Genomic DNA, 18,047 nt, shown 5'->3' with positions numbered 1-18,047 from the left:
CTGTTGAAATGTCAAGATGGCGGCTTTCCAAGAGTGACTCATTGCTTCCCACTGGGTGGGGCCTTGTGTTGGCTTTGACTGTTTCGGAAATAGTTTCAACAAGTGCAGAACAGACGCTGATTCATATGGTAGATGATTGATGCCTTAAGCCCCGCCCCCTCCCGCAGGACCTTGTTTTGGAAAGAACACGTAGAAGTTGTCAATGAGAGACAAATCTTGTCTGAGTTGTGCCATGGATTACACTCATGTGAACGTCTCAACCACACGAATCTAAATGATCCAACGACAAACAGCAGCTTTATTTTGACGTACAAAAATTCCTTTTATGATTAATAATTGTGTCATTGTCTCCCGCCGTTGACTCAAAAATATGTTTTTTCCCAGAAGGACTACCGTCGGTGGGTGGCCCTGCAATAGCAAGCTAGCGCTGCTGCTAGCTCCCCGCTGTAGCTAGCTAGCGCTGTTGCTAGCTCCCCGCAGTAGCTAGCTAGCGCTGCTGCTAGCTCCTCGCTGCTGCTAGCTTTCCTGCTAGCCCCCGCTGCTGAGCCGAGGGTGGTCCCGCTAACTTTGGTGGGCGCTAGCAGAAAAGCTAACGGGAACTAGCGGAGAGCTTGCAGGGAACTAGCAGCAGCACTAGCTGGCTACAGTGGGGAGCTAGCAGGGACACCCGCCGTAGGCAGTAGCGGCTTATAACCCGACTTTTACGGTATCTATCAGTGGCAGAAAGCAGAGACGATGATCCCAACGTTTTATGCATTTATTTTTTGTTTCAGGTTTGAAGGGCAGAGTCGGCCCGACAGGAAAGATCGGAGGCCGAGGCGACCGCGGCCCCACCGGGAAGCGAGGCCCCGCGGGGGAGAGCGGCGCCGCGGGCCTTCCCGGATCCCCGGGCGGCGACGGACACAAAGGGGACCGGGGCCGGAGGGGGCCGCGCGGAACCACGGGAACCTGCAAGTGCGGCAGCATGCTGCCCAAATCGGCCTTCTCTGTGGGCATCACCAGCAGCTACCCGGCGGAGAAGACCCCCATCAGGTTCAACAAGGTGCTGTTCGACGAGGGCGGGCACTACAGCCCGCAGACGGGCAAGTTCCTGTGTGCGTACCCGGGCGTTTACTACTTCTCCTACGACATCACGCTGGCCAACAAGCACCTGGCCATCGCCCTGGTGCACAACGGGGTGTACCGCATCAAGACCTACGACGCCAACACGGGGAACCACGACGTGGCGTCCGGGGCCACCGTGATGTTCCTGAACCCGGAGGACGAGGTCTGGCTGGAGATCTTCTTCCAGGACCAGAACGGGCTGTTCGCCGACCCCGGCTGGACCGACAGCCTGTTCTCCGGCTTCCTGCTCTACGCAGACAGGGACTACTTGGACACGCTGGCGGAGGACTACTCGTAAAACCTGCTAGAAACACACACTGCTAGTCACTGGGTTTCGTTTCCACTCCATGTATGGTCAAACTATATTTTCATACAGATGTGTGTACTGCCAGTTATGTTTTCACTATAGAGCCCTATCTACTGATTTGAAATGATATTTTTTTTATTAAGCTAGGAGACGTTTCTGATGTATTTGTATTGGAGTTTAGATCAATGATAACTTGAATAAACAATGTTGACAGCTGGACTTTATTATCTTTTACAAAACAAGCTAAACAAAAGCATGTGTGAGAAAAAAATATTTTTTAAATTATGATGAAAAAAATGTCAAAACGTAATTGTAAGTAACTCAATGTGTTTTGAAGTTAGGAGGATCCAGTGCAAGTCAAAGCTATACATATTGTACATATCCATGCTATGTTACTTTATTTCTATTGTTTGTGTATTGATTGTGTTTTTCTTTAATCTTGTCTAATTTTTAATCATCACTCATCAACATTTTTTTCCTTGCTTCTTTGATTTTTCAGCTGCAGCAACACTTGGATTTTTCCATTTTGGTATCAATAAAGTTCTTTATTCTCTTATTTGTGCAATATGCTCTTTGTATGGAAGTCCATTATAAGCACTGTGATAAGAAAATAAAGATCCTGTAAGTCATGAAAATGAGATACTACGTCATAAATATGAGAAAGTAAGTAATCACGATGAGACAGTGTAAGGTAATAAGTCATTATTTTGAGAAAGTTTCTCATTATAATAATTTACAGGAACCTTTATACTTCATCACAAGCGAGCATCCAATCACAAGGATGCGAGGGCCCGTCAAACCAGCGACTATTAGCCAATCACAACAGAGCAGGGCGGGACTTATCACTTACTGAGATTTACGGTGCTTATCAAGTTTGGTGGCGGGGTAGTGTATCTCGTTACTAGGCAGCGGTAACGGTCCCGCTTCGCTCTCGTTAAATTCGGCGTAAAAAGACAAAAAACGCACGGAAAATGACGGATTTTGGCATAAACGACCCGAGCGGAGTGACGCAAACATCGTAGCGCGCTCGTGGTGCGTTTATAACACGAGACTAACGTCTGCTTAAAACTACGACAGCAGCCGTAAAGCGACCCTCGCCTCCATGGCGTCGTCAAGGTAACGTGAAGCTGGACAGCAGTTTAAGTGCAATTTATGGTGGAGCCAGCTCGAAGCTAACGGGAGCTAACAGGTTAAAAATAATAAATAAACCCGTATTTCTGTTTTAGTGAGAAACTGCGGAAGAAACCCCGCGCTTTGCTGGGGAGAAACAGACATGAGGACGACGTTCAGGTGAAGCTATTGAGTGTTATTACCCGCGGACAAGCTATAGAAACACCCATAAGCTAGCTTATATATGTATATAGCTTTATATTGATGTATATTATGTGCTTATATTGTAGCTTATATGTCTATACAGCGGTTAGGTCAGCTCTTCATGTTGGTAAATGTAGTTTCTGCTCCACAGGCTCTGGTTCCGTCCACCAGCTCCAGAGAGGAGAACCCTGGAGCTGCAATGAAGGTCGGAGTCCTTTCCTTCTTCCAGCTGTGCTAAATGAACCTGTATGGATAGCAGAGTCTGCATGCTGTGTGTGTGTCTCAGTTGGTGTGTGTCTGTGTTACATCAGGAGCCACAAAGCAGTGAGGAAGACCCAGGAGAGACCCTGAAGCGCACCTTAAGGGCTCAGAGGCAGAGGCGAAAGAAACGGGTACACGTCTTCTCGTTGCACCCTTTTTTATGTGCGTTAGTCTACGAGTGCACTCTGCAAAGCTCCCTTCAATTGTTCCGTCTCGTCTATCAGCTGCTGGACCGATCTTCAGCCCACGAGTCCCACGGTGAGGATGATGATAGTGGTGACGGTGTGGAGGAGATCTCCACCGTTCAGCACCACGCCGATGACGCGGGGTCAGCCGACCCTGTGGTTTTGTCAAGACCCCCGACTGGATCTCAGAGCGGTTAGTGTCTGTGATCTCTCTAAACCGCATGGCCTCTCTCTGAGATCATAAAAACACTACCGAGTTATTTTATTGTGCAGCATTTATTGTTTGATGATGTGCTTTGTCTTCTAGGTCTCTCCTCAAGAATCCATCAGAACCCTGACTCTCATTTAGACAGCTTTGTGACACGTCGCCTGGAAGAGAGACTGAGAGCGGCGAGGGTAACTAACACAAACTGGCTTGTATTTGAATGAGATCATGAAAGATGTGTGTCTGCACCTCCTGGATGATGAAGAGTGTTCCCCGCTTGTGCTCCAGTATAAGGGCGAGAGCCTGCAGCAGGCGTCTCTGGAGCCGCCCAGCCGCCTGCAGAGCCTCAGAGACAGAGACACGGTGACGCGCTTTGACCGAGAGGTGAGCGTCTGCCTCCAGGCTCCTCCCACCGGGGTGGTACCCGCTGCCGTGGAGATTTAACCCCCTCCGGTGTTTTACAGGTCGATCCAGAGAGAGCCGGGAAACACGACGAGCCCCCGGCCCTCAGCAGCAGGGTCACGTTCAGAGAAGCAGCGAGACGGGTGAGGGGACGGAGACGAGGCCGGCGCCCGGGTTCAGGACGAATCATCTGCGTTTTGTTTACCTGCTCATCCTGTGTGACTCCAGACAGAAAGGGGCCTGCCGACGGCCGAGGAGGCGTACAACTTCTTCACGCTGGACTTTGAGCCAGATCCACGAGGCGGGGACGAGAAGAAGGGCAAGAAAGGAGGCGGACGGCGACGGACCTCTGAGGAGGACGGAGATGACGAAGTGGCTGAGGAGCAGGTAGCAGCTGAAGGCGATGAACACGAAGACCAGGTGAGACCCCGACAACGACTATGTGAGAAATCATATTATTCCCCCCCAGCGCCTCATGTTCTTCGTCCCGCCGCAGAGTGAAGAAGCTCCTCTTGTGCGAGACGAGGAGGACAATTTATTCGCCGTCGGACCGTCGTCCCGGGACTTCCTGGAAGTGAAGAAAGCCGAGTACGTCGGGCACCGGGAACTCGTCCGGCGGCAGAGCGAGCTCCTCTTCACGCCGAGTTTACGAACAGGTACTCTACTCCAAAATGTGCACAAAAAAAACACATCCGATGCCTCGGCGGCCTTTAATACTCTGTTGAGGACTGAACATCACATGTCGTCGTCACAGCCCCGACCTCCATCAAACTGCCTAAAAACATGCAGCCTCGTTATTTGGAGGACGAGGGCCTGTACGTCGGGGAGAGGCCTCCTGTGTCGCTGACCAACGAGAACATTCTGGAGAACCGTGTCTTAAAAATGGAGGAGGTAATGTCCACCAACATCAGGGCTGCATCTTCTCTACTGCTCTGGTTGTATAGAAGTCTCTGCAAGTCTTCAACATGCAGAACTATGTTTCCGTTCTCCATCAAAGGGAAAGAAGTGGTTCGGGGACGACGGCCGGATCGTGGCTCTGCCGGACCCCATAAAGGAATCCTCCACCAGACCGCCTCTCTTCCACATGGAGGAGGACCTGGACCCGGCGCTGCAGCTCGTGTACAGGAAGGTCCGGCACGCCATTCTTTTTTGCATTTACATCTAAAAAAGGTGCCGTGAAGGAAGTTCACACAATGCAAGTGTGTTCTCTCACCACAAACAAAAAACAAAAGGGCAGTTTGGCATTTGGTACAAAGACACATGGAGGGATGAGGCCATTGTTATTGTTATGGTGGGAATAGAGCAGAGGTGGAGGCTCACACATCTGTGATCTGGGTTGTCTCTCCTGACAACGTGCAGCTGCAGCAGAACGCCAACGGGGCATCCAGAGATAAACAAGATGTTCTGTTTCTGTTCTGAATTTGAGCTTTTCATGATGCATTTCCTGTCCTCTTTAGCTCTGCTTTAGCTAGAAGCAATAAAGTGGACTGAATGAAGCTGTTCTCTCTGCTCTCACACCAGACTCCATTCACTAAAACACTGATTTAAGCTCTGTGGACTCACAATATGTATCGTCTAATCCCACAAGAGGCAAGAAAAACAACAAAGCATGGAAACCCCGGGAAAGAAAGGGAACCGTGCAGGTGACTCATATCACTGGCTGGGAGTTTGTGAGTGGGAAAAACCCCAAAGAACTCTCGTCTTCCCATGTATTTGAGGCACAGCTGCCACATTTTGATATCATCTAGAAAAACAGAGCCTCCATTGTAGTTCAGCTGAGTGTTTGTCCTGCGTCGTCGTGGTCACGCATGACTTCTCATTACAGCGCTCCCCGGCGGTGCCATCAATCTCTGCAGCTATTTCACGCTTCCTTTAAGCTGGAAAAACACTCGAGGGAACCCACAAGCCAGCGTTGTTATTTTCAGGAGCGTTGTTGCATGATGGATGATGTCATTATGCACTACGCCCCCCTCTCCCTTTTTTCCAGGCGCTAAAGTCCAAGAATGCCAATCTGTATGTTGCCGGTGCGGCGGACCCCGAGGGGGACTACCAGCTGGACGTGGACGTCTCCGGCCTGATCTTCTCCCATCACCCCCTCTTCAGCCGCGAGCATGTGCTGGGCTCCCGGCTGGCCCAGCTGTACGACCAGTACCTCACGAGGCAGAGGAACAACCTCACCGGTCACCTCACGGACAAGGTAAACGCCACCAAGCGTCAACCAGGTTTCCTGTATTAACAAACGAGGGCAGCGTTAGTTCCAGAGCTGGAAAAGTCCTTGAAGAAATAATAAATCCCCCAAAGTTGTGTAAAAGTGGTGTAAATGTGTTATATTCATGTGTTCATGTCGTTCATTTAGTTATAAATAATGAATCTGCTGTTAAAAGTAAGAGGCTCAAAATATCAGCAGCATACATACAGGCATCTATATCAATGTTTATTCTTTTAATCAAACTATTGTCTCTCATTCATTTGAGTCATTTAAGGTTTACTGTATGCTTTGAATCCTCATTGTTAGTTTAAATACTACATTTTATCACTTTTTACTGTTTACACACACATTTCACACAATGTTTGCTCATGAACATTTAGTTTAAAGTCATAAAGAGTTTTTGGTTTTAAAGTCATGGAAAGTTAAGTAAATCTATGGGTCAGAATGTGTATGAACCCTGCAAGGTGCACACGTATAGACCGCGTGCTTCCCGTGTGCTTCCCGTGTGCTTCCTGTGTGCTCTAGTTGAACGGACTGAGGAGCGCACTGCGGAATATCCTGGAGATCCACGGTGGGGAGAGCCTCACTCAGGCCATGCAGCACAGGATATCTGAGTACAGCCTGGAGGTCCGGTGAGTTCCCCCGATTGTCCAAGTCCCGTTCGGTCTAGAAACACAAAGAAATCCTTTTTTCTAGAACCACGACGAGCGACGTGTGATTTATTTAATAATTTCATCACAGGACGACTCGGCAGCTGCGGGACAGCGAGCAGGAGAAAGACAGAATTCTGCTGAAGAACATCGTGAAGGTTTGGAAGGAGATCAAGGCCCTGAGGGACTTCCAGAAGTTCACCAACACGCCGTTTAAGCTCTACCTCAGGAGGTAAAGAAGACTCTACTGCACTCCTCTGGTTGTATAGAAGTCTATGAGAAAAACCTGAGTAGAAGCTTAAAACAATTACTAAAAAACATAAAATAAAGCATATTTTATTTGGTAACACTGAATTCAGGTGAAGACGAACCTTATTTCTGATCTTATTTTGTGTGTGTGTGTGTGTGTGTGTGTGTGTGTGTGTGTGTGTGTGTGTGTGTCCAGAGAGGTCGTGGACCAGGAGTCAGACGAGCGAGAGCACGAGGACCAGATCCAGGCCGAGGTGGTGGAGGTGGAGGCCGAGCTGGAGGAAGCTCACCAGAGGAACCTGGCGGAGTACAAGCAGCAGCTGGAGGAGTGGAAGCTCTGGAGGAGGAAGCAGGTACCTGGTGGAGATATCAGCTAATAGCTATTAGCTAATAGCTATATAATAGCTAGCGCTGCTGTTAGCTCCCTGCTAGCTGTTGCTGCTACTGCCCTACTGGATCCCTACCTTTGGTGGTTGTCGGGAAGCTAGCAGGGAGCTATCACGGAACTAGCAGCAGTGCTAGCTGGCTACAGCGGAGAGCTAGTGGGGACAACCACCAAAGGTAGCAGCAGCTTATAACCCAACTTATACGGTCTATATATAAATATTTGGAAGCACCGTTTATATATTTACACGCATCCTATGTTCACTGGGGTCAGAAAGCCAAAAAGAAGAAGAGAAAGAAGAAGAAGAAAGGCCCTCCGCAGGATGACACTGAAGAAGATGAAGAGGAGGAGCAGGAGGCCAGCCAATCAGAAGGGCCCGCCGAGGAAGGCCCCCCGAAGCCAGAGCCGCCGGAGAGGCCCGGGTTCGACTCTCTGGAGCGCCGCGTCAGAGAGAAAGCCTCCCGGATACGCAGGAAGCCCGGGGAGTCCATCCTGGTGCCGGAGCTGTCGGCGTCCGGTACCGTCACCGCCACGGAACTCTGCCCGAGGTACGCACACGCCTGAAACATGCTAACTCATGAATACATGTGAAGGGGACTCTAGAGACGAGCTGCGCCGCCGCCGTCGGTGTTTTTTCTTCGCCGTGCGTCCGTAGGCCCGAGATTGCGCGGCGGGAGGACGTGTTGCGGCGCTCCCTCTTCGTCAAGATCCTGTACAACAACAAGGAAGTGTCCCGCACGGACAGCCGCGCCCTGAGCGCCGACTTCAGGCTGCACTTCGGCCAGATCTTCAACCTGCGGATCCTCAACTGCCCCCAGAGCATCAACCTCCAGGTACGGCAGGAACGCCGTCTGTGCTCGTTTCCTTTTTTTTAGAGGACATTTTGTGAAGAAATGAGGGGGAAATGCTTTTATTGCTGTGGTTTTATGAATGTCTCTGTGTCTCTGTGTGTCTCAGGTGTTTGAGGAGGTGGGCTCGTCTTGCTCTCTTCTCTCTCAGGTGTTCATTCCCGTTCCAGCCGTCTCCGTGGTGACGAGCATCGTCCCGGTGGAGGAGTACGAGTTCAGCAGCAACCAGCGCGTCATGTTCCACCACGAGGGCGTCGGCAGCGGTGAGAGGCGCCACTCTGCCACGTTTACGCTTCACCATGACGTGTTTCACAGCTGGAACGTCTGACTTCATCTCCCCCCCTACTTCCCCCCCCCTCCCCCCCCCAGACGTGCCTCTCTCCTTCGAGGTGGACGGCAGCAACAAGCAGACTCTGCTGACCTCGGGGAAGCTGTCCTGCAGCGTCTGTTGGGGCTCCGGGGACGACGGCGTCCCGCTCGCCCCGCCGGCGTCCCAGCAGCCGGGAAGCAAACACAGGTAACACACAGGTGCTCCGTCGTGTGTGTGTGTGTGTGTGTGTGTGTGTGTGTGTTTCATGACCTGCAGTAACCTGGTTCCTCCTGTGTCCAGCGGTCTGTCTCGTCTGGATGCCGTGACGTACATCGGGGCGTCCGGACTTTACGACATGAAGAAAATCGGCGAGTGGGCCACACAGTCGCGGCTCGACCCCAACGACCCCAAAAACGCCTCCATCATGCAGCTGCTGCAGGTACGAACCGTCTGGACCACCCGGGGAGCGCAGCTTGTTGTTGTTGTTGTTGAATGAGAGCGCGTCCGGCCTGCAGGTCGCCAGCAGCGGCGATGTGACGGCTCCAGACTACTTCCGCCTGGAGCAGCTGCAGGAGGAGTTCCACTTCGTGAGCGACGAGGAGCTGGAGCGCTCCAAGCGCTTCCGCCTGCTGCGCCTCCGCAACCAGGAAGTGGCCGAGTTCAGGAACTACAAGTGCGTCCCGGCTCTGGAGAGGGAGGTCTCCGACAAGGCCTTCCAGGTGCGCCCTTGAGCCCACGCTTCATGTCGTTCATGCAGCAGAACGAAGGTGAACTCCACTTCATTTTGAGGTCTTTAAAAATGATTTCAGGAGTACGAGAAGCGGCTGAAGGAAGGAGAGCTGGTGGACACGAAGGAACATCTGGATTCACACAGAGCGCTGGTGGCCAAGTACCTCCAGAAGGTGAGTCAGCGTCTCTGATGAGGAACTATGTCGGATTTCACTAACGAACACATCTCCGTCACCCTGCGGGCTATATTAGTACCGCCAGATCAGCGCCGCCTGATCTCCTGGTTCCTCCCACAGATCAGAGAGTCGGTCATCAACAGGTTCGTTCTGGCCAAACATCACTACATCCTGTCCGACCTGGTGATCGAGGACGAGATCCCGAGCATCGGGTGAGTACAGTAAACTCCTCCCCCCTCTGCAGGCAAGACTAACGGATTAACCACTTCCTGTATTTGTCTTCTTACTAATCACACAACAGTAATTGAAGCCTGTGAGTCGTGTTTAACTGTCCGTCCTTCTCTGGTCCTCTGGACGTATGACAGAGAATCTGGGATTCATTTTCACCCTCGCACAACGGGATGTCGCTCTGCGTCGCTCTGCGTGTTCTGTTCTTGCTTTTCAAAGTGAAACCTTTTAAACTTCTCTGTTCCATCTCCTGCGGTGCGTTTGTAAACAGTGGCGCCGGTCCGGGGTACGAGCTTTCTTTCTTTTCCTCCCTCCGTCTGTGTCTCCTGTTCCTCTTGTTTAGTTTCAACCCCGAGAACACAGTCCAGTAGTGACCTCTGACCTTTAACCTTGTGTCGTATTCAGTGCCTTCAGGATTCTGCAGTTCATTTCACCATTTATTCATCAAAAATTAAGATGGATCTTTCTGCTGTAAAATGCAATAATTGGGAAAATACACTATTTTACAAATGCAACTATCATTTTAATATTTTTATAGTGCGTATGTTTTATGAATATATAATATAAATACTGAAGAATACATGTTGCAAGGCATCATGGGACAGTTTTCCTTTGTTCAAAGTGAACTCTTGTTGAGGTAAACGTCCCTCATGATGAGTGATGGTGAGGCTGCAGACACCTGGAGGGACTGATCGTCCTCTCCCTCTGTGCACGGTGTGCAATGCACGAGCGGTTCAGAGTCCCTTGTCGTCAGTAACGAGGCGTTTGTGTTGTTTGTTTCGCGACCGTCAGCATTCTGGGATTGAACCTCTTCAAGCTGGCGGAGCCCAAGCGTCCGCTGAAGCCTCAGAGGAAGGAGAGGAAGAAGGTGACGGCTCAGAATCTGTCGGACGGAGACATCAAGCTGCTGGTCAACATCCTGCGAGCCTACGACGTCCCGGTGCGCCGGCCGCACAGCAAGTGAGAAGAACCAGTTCTTAAAATACTTAACTTCACTCCGTCAAAGCCAAACCTCACACTGACACTTACATAGCAGCTGGTCTGTGTCTCTTTGTGGCTCGTTTGTGTCTCTTTGTAGCTCGTTTGTGTCTCTTTGTAGCTCGTTTGTGTTTGTTAATATAAAGCAAATATCGTTACAATAAGAAAATACAACTTTTAATTGTCAGGGTTTTCTGTATATTATACCTTTATTAATAATTTAAATAGACCTTGTGGTTCAGGACATAATCTGAATTTAGTACAAGTATATTCATGTTTTTACGTTTCATTCCCAGTAAACCGGGTCCGTCTCAGAGCGCCATCCTGGGTGGCGATTGGCTGTTCAGCCAGGTAGGACACGCCTCCTCTCTCCTCTCAGCTGACGCTCCTCACAGCATGTGGGCTGTGTTGTGTAAGTGTGTGTGTTGTGTGTTTGTGGTGGTTCAGGTGCAGGTGAGGCCCTTTGTGGAGGTCTCCTTCCAGCGCACCGTGCTGCAGACCACCACCGCCGACGGGCCCAACCCCTGCTGGAACGAGGAGCTGCAGCTGCCCTTCAGGTGGGAGGAAGACCACCTGTAATCCAGCCAGACACATTTTAGTGGAGTCTGGTGTGAGAGCAGAGAGAACAGCTAAGGTTCAGTCAGGAAGGTGAAGAGGTGGACATGTTCTACATGTAGAGTTCACTTAAACTGATGGACAGTCTGTCAGGAGTCTAGAACACAGAACATCTGCTGCAGTGAAGCCTAAACATGTGTACTGTCCCTTTAAGACAGTTCGATAACAGAGTAAACTAAATTTAATGTAACACTTGTTCCCTCCTCTTCCTCCTCCTCTTCCTCAGTGCCCCTAACAGTGACTACAGCTCTGCTGTCCTTCAGTCGGTGAAGGACGAAGTCTTCATCAACCTCTTTGACGAGGTGGTTTATGAGAGCGGAGCGGTGAGCGAGACCTTTCCTCTGAAGTTGTTTCCTGAGAGTCCTCGTGTCGCTTCGCTCTTCCATCTCTCAACCCCTCCCCCCTCTGCTCCTCTTCCTCCTCCTCCTCCTCCTCTTCCTCCTCTGCTCCTCAGAGCGACAGAGACAGAGGGAAGTCCATCCACACCCGGGTGGAGAAGCACTGGCTGGGCTCCGTGAAGATCCCGTTCAGCACCATCTACTCTCAGTCCCGGGTGAGCGTCCCGCAGGTCGTGTGTTCGAGTCCCTCTCGCCGGCGGGACGAGCTCGCCCGTCACTTCCTGTTCTCTCTCTCTCTCTCTCTCAGATCGACGGCACCTTCATGGTGGACACGCCGGCGGTGCTGCTGGGCTACAGCAAGGAGCGCAGCCACGGCAACAACGCCGGCTACGACACCCTGTGCAGCCTGAGCGAGGGGGCCTTCATCACGCTCTTCATCACCATCGAACCCCAGCTGGTGCCGGGGGAGTCGGTGAGGGAGAAGGTGAGTCCAGGAGGAGGCGTGTCTTCAGGGGTTGAAGGAGCGTTCAGCAGCGTTCATACGCTCATGGAAGAGTCAAACTGTTGTCTCTCATTCATTTGAGTCATTTCAGGTTTACTGTCTGCTTTGAATCCTCATTGTTAGTTTAAATACTACATTTTATCACTTTGTACTGTTCACACACACATTTCACACCATGTTTGCTCATGAACATTTGGTTTAAAGTGCTGGACGTCTGCTCCCAGCTTGCAGCATGAACATGCGTCTGTGTCGTCTGTCTCACCAGGTGTGTCCACGTGCTCTTCAGTGTGTATTAACTTGTCTCATGTGTGTCATTCCTTTGTGCTCCGTGTTTGCTCTGCTCCGTAACGCTAGATTAAGGAACTGAAGGTAAACGTCCACTCAGACACTCGTTTCCACCCAGCTGAGATGTGAACTCCTCTGCTAGGACCCTTTGACCTTTTTGACCCTTTTTACCCTCTCTGACCCTCTGACCTCTGACCTCTGTGCGTGTGCAGTTCGACAGCCAGGAGGAGGAGCGCCTCCTGCAGGCCGCGGAGCGCTTCGAGCGCGAGGCGGCGCGCGGCTACCCGGACCGGCCCTGCGTGGCCACCGTCATCGACCTCAACGGGAAGACGGTCTTCGTCACGCGGTACATCCGACCCCTCAACCCGCCGCCCGAGCTGCTGGACGCCTTCCCCGACAACGCCCCGGACACGGCGGTCAGAAAAGAGGCCACGCCCGCTGCTTTCATGTGGTCGCCGATGGTCAGATTTAACCACGCTCTCCCTCTCCCTCCCGCAGGAGCTGGTCGCCAGGTTCGTGTCGCTCATCCCGTCTCTGCCGGACCGCATTTCCTTGTCCGGCCACTGCGACCTGTGGAGCACCTGTGACGTGAGTGGAGCCTCTCGGGGGGTGGAGATGCGATCGTGTGATCTCCAGCTCACGGGGGGACTCGTCTTCTTTCTTCTCGTTTGCAGCAGTTCCTCACCCTGCTGGCGGGAGACGAGGAGGAGCACGCCGTGCTGTTGTGCAACTACTTCCTGTCCATGGGCAAGAGAGCCTGGCTCACCATCGGCACGGCCATACCGGAGGTGTGTGAGGCTCACTCCTGCACAGCAGTGCCCCGACATGGAGGGGCAGATATATATTTTTTATATATATATATATATATATATATATATATATATATATATATATATATATATATATATATATATATATATATATATATATATATATTGTTGAGGTGTGTCAAACCTGAACAATCTGTATTTTTCTTCAAGGTAACGTTTCGTTTGGTCGTCGTTTTCTCTTCAGTTAGTCGACCAGAAGCTTTCATGAACTTTTCATCCTGTTTTAAGACACGTTTATGACCAATTTTTAAAGAAATTACACAGTTTAAACACCCCAACGCTTGTTTTTTTTGTGATTCTTGTTGCAGATTCTGATTCTTTAGGTCCTAATCTTTCCAAAAAGGTGTGTTATTAGGATATAAGTTGTTGTTAAGGCCCTGAACCTGACAGGTTGGACAGCTTGAGGAGGCATTTTTAGTGAATCTGGCTCATATCATGCTGGATGTTCATAGTTATGATCACAATATGATATAAAAGTGATTTTCTTATTTATTTTTTAAAATATAGATTTTATTCCCAAGAAAATTCTGAAAAAAGTCTATAAAATAAGCATTAGAACTCATTTGTGTTTCATACGACTACTTCCTAGACTTAGAAGTCTCTCTTTCTGTGAATCAAGCCGCGGACCCTTCCAGTCTCTCTGCAGCAGCTCGGATGCTTTTAGCCGTCTGCTTTGTTTCAGGGCCCCACGGCGTACGTCCTGACCTTCGAGCAGGGCCGCTACCTGATCTGGAACCCCAGCAGCGGACAGTTCTGCGGACAGTACGACACCTTCTGCCCGCTGCAGACGGTCGGCTGCCTGGTGGACGCCGACAACGTGAGTGAAGACCTGCAGTCCAGGACAATTAGGACGATGCTGCCTCATTATACAGAGAGCTGAGATTGTTCTGTATTGTTATATGTACCACATGGGTATGTATCTCATATGCAAAGCGCCTTTTAAAAGGTGAATTTAAGAAATGAAAATGGAGAAAAAGGCCCTGAAGGGTTAAGAAGAAGCGCTTCCTTTCATAGCAGCAGATTCATTGTAGTAACTTTCTCCTTCAGGTGTGGTTCAACGTCCAACAATACACGTCCCCGATGTTGCTGAGCTTCGACACCACGAAGGCCAACCTGTGGAAGCCGTTCTTCTCCCGGTCCTTCGCTCACCCCGGGCTGTCCAGCGTACAGGTGAGCGCTCAGCGTTCATGTGTGATCCTGATGTTTGTTCCTGTGCATTTAAGAAGAAAATAAACTAACATTTTCCTTCTAACTCTGGCTCTCCTCAGCCAGAGCGGCTGGTGTATCGCCGCACAGACAGAGCCGCCGCCGCAGAGCTCCAGGACAGGCAAGTAGCGCCGCTTTGTTCAGTGCAATTCAATTAAATGTGCTTCACAAATCATAGAGTTTGTGAAGGACAATAGATGTCATGTGTCAATAATAGCAGCAACGGTGGATACCTAATAATGACAGTAAAAAGCAGTGATTGTTTCGGCAACGCAAACAGCAATGCAACTAGTTGCTGCGGTGACACGAGCAGGAACCCAACCTTCATCCTCTCCGCAGGATCGAGAAGATCCTGAAGGAGAAGATCATGGAGTGGCGTCCTCGCCACCCGACCCGCTGGAACCGCTACTGCACCGCCACGCTGAAGCAGTTCCTGCCCCGCCTGGAGCAGAGCGGGGGGCGGGACGTGGCCGAGGGTCACCGGCACGAGCTGCAAAGCATGCTGGGAGACAACCGGGCAAGTCCTCCAGTCGACCAATGACGCGAGTGTTCTCTGTAAACTCCTCCCACAAATAACTAACAGGGTGTTTTTTGTTTGTTTTCAGATTTCGGGGTTCCCCCTGCACATGCCGTTCTCTGAGATCCGGCCCATCGTGGAGGCGGTGCACAGCACCGGCGTGCACAACAAGCACGCCCCCAACGTGGAGTTCGCCCTGGCCGTGTACGTGCACCCGTACCCCAACAACGTGCTCTCCGTGTGGGTGTACCTGGCCTCGCTCGTGCGCCCATGAGGCTCACCGTCACCGCCTCTTTATAGAAATGATGTTTTTACCTTTTATTTAAAATGATGTCTTCACACACTTCGACCGCATTGTTGTATATTTAATGGATATAATGGCTATCATATTTTTGTAATACAGAGTTACCAGGTTGATATGTGTGTCATTAAATCACACCTTTTATGAATAATGTTTTTTTTTTCGTGTGTGTGCGTGAGTGTCTTTGCGTTTGCGCATGTGCATGCACGTGTATATTTACATCTAATAATGATACAATAAATAGTCATTATAATATGAATAATAATACATATGAATGAGGATGATAACAATATGAATAATAATAAATAATAATAGTTCCATTTTTTAAATTAAAATATGTATTTTTGAAGCTTTTCAAAACACATTTGCGGGTCTGTTTGTCTTACATGACATTTAATTACATTGATAATAAAACACTGAACTCAGATCAGTGTTTTTACTGTTGAACTCTGGTGGAGTCAAGCCCCGCCTTGTGGCGCAGACGATTGGTTCCGGTTAGAAAACAGAGTCAGAATCACGAGAGCCCATTGGTCAGAGCAGAGGATTTGAAACCAATCAGATTATCGGCACCCTGACAACAGACGGACGTCTACCCAATCCTGGCGCTCGACCGCGTAGAGGGGGGCGGGACTTGCGCTGGGAAGCCGCGCCCCCTTCGCTCGATCGTATCTGAGGCTGTGCGGGTGACGCACTGAGAGACTCAGCGTGTAAAGATGGCTCCCTTTCCGGACGAGGTGGATGTGTTTACTGGCCCGCACTGGCGAATGAAGCAGCTGGTGGGCCTCTACTGCGAAAAGGTCTGTACAAATAACACTTAGGACGTGAACGTGGAGTAGAAAAACAACAGAAAGCACCCGTTTGTTGAGTCTTATGACTCCTCCTATCCTCTGCAAAGCTAACGCTCGCTAGCTGCTTCCAGCTAGCTTAGCTAGCTAGCTGTCTTCCAGAAGACTTGTTATGCAACGCGCTCTAAGCGTCACCGCGTTGATCTGGTTCTCTAAAATAACGGAGGAAATAAACACATGGAGGGGTTCACGTGCTGGCTGTGAAGAAGAAATACATACAAAGTGAGGGAGAGCAAGATGAACTGAGTTATTGACACGAGCTAGCATCACCGAGACAACCCACTGCTCCCATTACACAGTGTTATGTTACTGGTTTATGTTACAATACTGGTTTATGTTATGTTACTGGTTTTATCTTTTATTATGTTTGTTTTTTAATGCACCAGGAAACATTTTCATGTCACTATGATATATATATATATATATATATATAACACCCCTGTTTTCAGTCTTGTTGTTGCATTCTGTTTGTTCATCTTTGCTCTCCTTGTGTTTGTGTACATTGAGATCAATGTGTAAAAGAGTTCAACTCTGTGTGTGTGTGTGTGCACGCTCACGTCGTCAATAACGCTGATCCTGATCACGCTGATGATGTCATCCGTTTCATGGATCTTAGTCTAAACACAAAGACGTTATGAGTGACTCGTTCTTTGTCGTCTTCCTCACACGCAGCTCTCGAAAACCAACTTCTCCAACAACAGCGACTTCCGCTCCTTCCTGCAGTCGCTGTGCGCCACCTTCAAGGAGTTCAAGATGCACGAGCAGATCGAGAACGAGTACATCATCGGGCTGCTGCAGCAGCGCTGCTGCACGGTGTACGACGTGCACGCCGACAACAAGCTCTCGGAGATGCTGTCCCTCTTTGAGAAGGGGCTGCACAACGTGAAGGTGAGCAGAGCGTCTAGACGACACGTAGACGACACGTAGACTACACGCGCCGGCTGCTGGGTGATGCTCAGTGGAGGGTAACACTCTGTTATTAGAGTAACTATCATGTAGGACACACAAACACTGCAGGACCAACCACAACACATTGTTGTGTTTCATATGCATAAGTTAAATGTACATATGGACGTTAATCTCTATCTTTAATTTATTTGAAGACATTTTGCAAAACATGAAACGAGTCAAAACTAAGTTGTTTTTGTCCCAACTTAAGATTTTATTCATGAGGATGCATGAAGAAGTGGCTGAACTGTTTAATAAAAGCCGGGTTGTGTTAGTGAGAGGAGTTATTGTTCTTTCTCGGGCAAACCAACAAAAACACACACGGGGCTTTCCAGCATGATGCAACGTGTAAATCTTAACTTCCTCTTTGTCCCGCTCGCTCTTCAAACTGAAAGAAAAACTGACCTGATTGTGACTTTTCCTCTGCTGTTGAAGAGACTTTTACAGGATATCAGACCTGTAAAGATCGTAGATCATCATTTCTAGCGATGACAAGATTTAACTGATGGACGTCGTCGACGTGCCGCCTGAGTTGATTGGATTTTGTGTTTTCTAGAGCGAATACGAGCAGCTGAACTACGCCCAGCAGCTGAAGGAGCGGCTGGAGGCGTTCACGCAGGACTTCCTGCCGCACATGAAGGAAGAAGAGGAGGTGGGAGATCCTTTAACATTCATGTTTAAATGTCTTTCCATTCGTTCATTGGCTCTGTGACGAGCTGCGTTGTCACCGGGCGGCTGGCTGCAGGTGTTCCAGCCCATGCTGATGCAGTACTTCACCTACGAGGAGCTGAAGGACATCAAGAAGCAGGTGATCGCGCAGCACTGCAGCCAGCACCAGTGGGACTGCGCCGCCGAGGTGCTGAAGGGCTTCAGCCTGTGGACGCAGGCGGAGGAGCTGCAGAAGGCCTTCAAGTACGCCGACCACGAGAAGGCCGACTACGGTGAGCGGCACGCTGTTCCCTGAGACGCTTTGTGTGTTATTTATTCATGCAAATAGATTCCACACAATGTTTGCTCGTGGACATTCGGTTAAAAGTCATGGAAATATGGTGAAACTCAGGGGAATCAAACTGTAGAACATAAATGCATGGATATGAATGTTCAGAAAGTGTATTTATTA

At 49.8% G+C, this 18,047-nt stretch overlaps 3 protein-coding genes across 4 annotated transcripts; all 3 read left to right on the top strand.

Annotated features, from left to right (window-relative positions):
• The first annotated feature begins 748 nt into the window (after positions 1 to 748).
• Positions 749 to 1,902, top strand: LOC137795593 (complement C1q tumor necrosis factor-related protein 7-like). Its single transcript, XM_068593147.1, has one exon. It carries the CDS (start codon positions 752 to 754, stop codon positions 1,400 to 1,402), a length of 651 nt encoding a protein of 216 aa, XP_068449248.1. The 5' UTR covers positions 749 to 751; the 3' UTR covers positions 1,403 to 1,902.
• A 448-nt stretch (positions 1,903 to 2,350) lies between these two features.
• Positions 2,351 to 15,285, top strand: LOC137795594 (coiled-coil and C2 domain-containing protein 2A-like). 2 transcript variants are annotated; one of them, XM_068593149.1, is made up of 38 exons: positions 2,351 to 2,527; positions 2,638 to 2,701; positions 2,877 to 2,930; positions 3,037 to 3,117; positions 3,211 to 3,364; positions 3,479 to 3,567; positions 3,665 to 3,760; positions 3,841 to 3,921; positions 4,007 to 4,198; positions 4,275 to 4,434; positions 4,533 to 4,669; positions 4,776 to 4,907; positions 5,766 to 5,975; positions 6,513 to 6,619; positions 6,729 to 6,869; positions 7,083 to 7,239; positions 7,545 to 7,819; positions 7,927 to 8,104; positions 8,229 to 8,382; positions 8,489 to 8,636; positions 8,730 to 8,868; positions 8,945 to 9,148; positions 9,239 to 9,331; positions 9,455 to 9,546; positions 10,355 to 10,522; positions 10,837 to 10,891; positions 10,988 to 11,097; positions 11,382 to 11,478; positions 11,610 to 11,708; positions 11,801 to 11,977; positions 12,493 to 12,696; positions 12,779 to 12,868; positions 12,958 to 13,068; positions 13,793 to 13,927; positions 14,158 to 14,280; positions 14,379 to 14,437; positions 14,656 to 14,833; positions 14,922 to 15,285. In XM_068593149.1, exons 1-38 carry the CDS (start codon positions 2,514 to 2,516, stop codon positions 15,105 to 15,107), a joined length of 4,944 nt encoding a protein of 1,647 aa, XP_068449250.1. In that variant the 5' UTR covers positions 2,351 to 2,513; the 3' UTR covers positions 15,108 to 15,285. The 2 variants fall into 2 exon arrangements, with proteins under 2 accessions (XP_068449250.1, XP_068449249.1); XM_068593148.1 differs by having other exon boundaries at positions 12,955 to 13,068.
• Positions 15,286 to 15,787: 502 nt separating this feature from the next.
• Positions 15,788 to 17,868, top strand: LOC137795592 (F-box/LRR-repeat protein 5-like; the record flags this gene model as incomplete). Its single annotated transcript, XM_068593146.1, has 4 exons — positions 15,788 to 15,931; positions 16,652 to 16,867; positions 17,484 to 17,579; positions 17,673 to 17,868. Coding segments are annotated over exons 1-4 (592 nt in total), but the record flags the coding sequence as incomplete, so codon positions are not given.
• Between the last annotated feature and the right edge of the window lie 179 nt (positions 17,869 to 18,047).

The sequence above is a fragment of the Clinocottus analis genome, unplaced genomic scaffold, assembly GCF_023055335.1.
Source record: "Clinocottus analis isolate CAN_PGR_092001 unplaced genomic scaffold, fCliAna1.0.p SCAF_283, whole genome shotgun sequence".
NCBI classification, from domain to species: domain Eukaryota; kingdom Metazoa; phylum Chordata; class Actinopteri; order Perciformes; family Cottidae; genus Clinocottus; species Clinocottus analis.
Note: the sequence above shows the minus strand (reverse complement) of the source record. Positions and strands in the feature narration are given on the sequence as shown.

What these genes read in the sequence shown, in the direction of transcription:
- LOC137795593 (XM_068593147.1), top strand. Translation starts at nt 752, where the DNA reads ATGCATTTATTTTTTGTTTCAGGTTTGAAGGGCAGAGTCGGCCCGACA.
- LOC137795594 (XM_068593148.1), top strand. An exon ending in GTGTCTTAAAAATGGAGGAG is followed by an intron (nt 4,670 to 4,775) that starts GTAATGTCCACC and finishes TCTCCATCAAAG; the next exon opens with GGAAAGAAGTGGTTCGGGGA. An exon ending in GGGAGTCGGTGAGGGAGAAG is followed by an intron (nt 11,978 to 12,492) that starts GTGAGTCCAGGA and finishes GTGCGTGTGCAG; the next exon opens with TTCGACAGCCAGGAGGAGGA.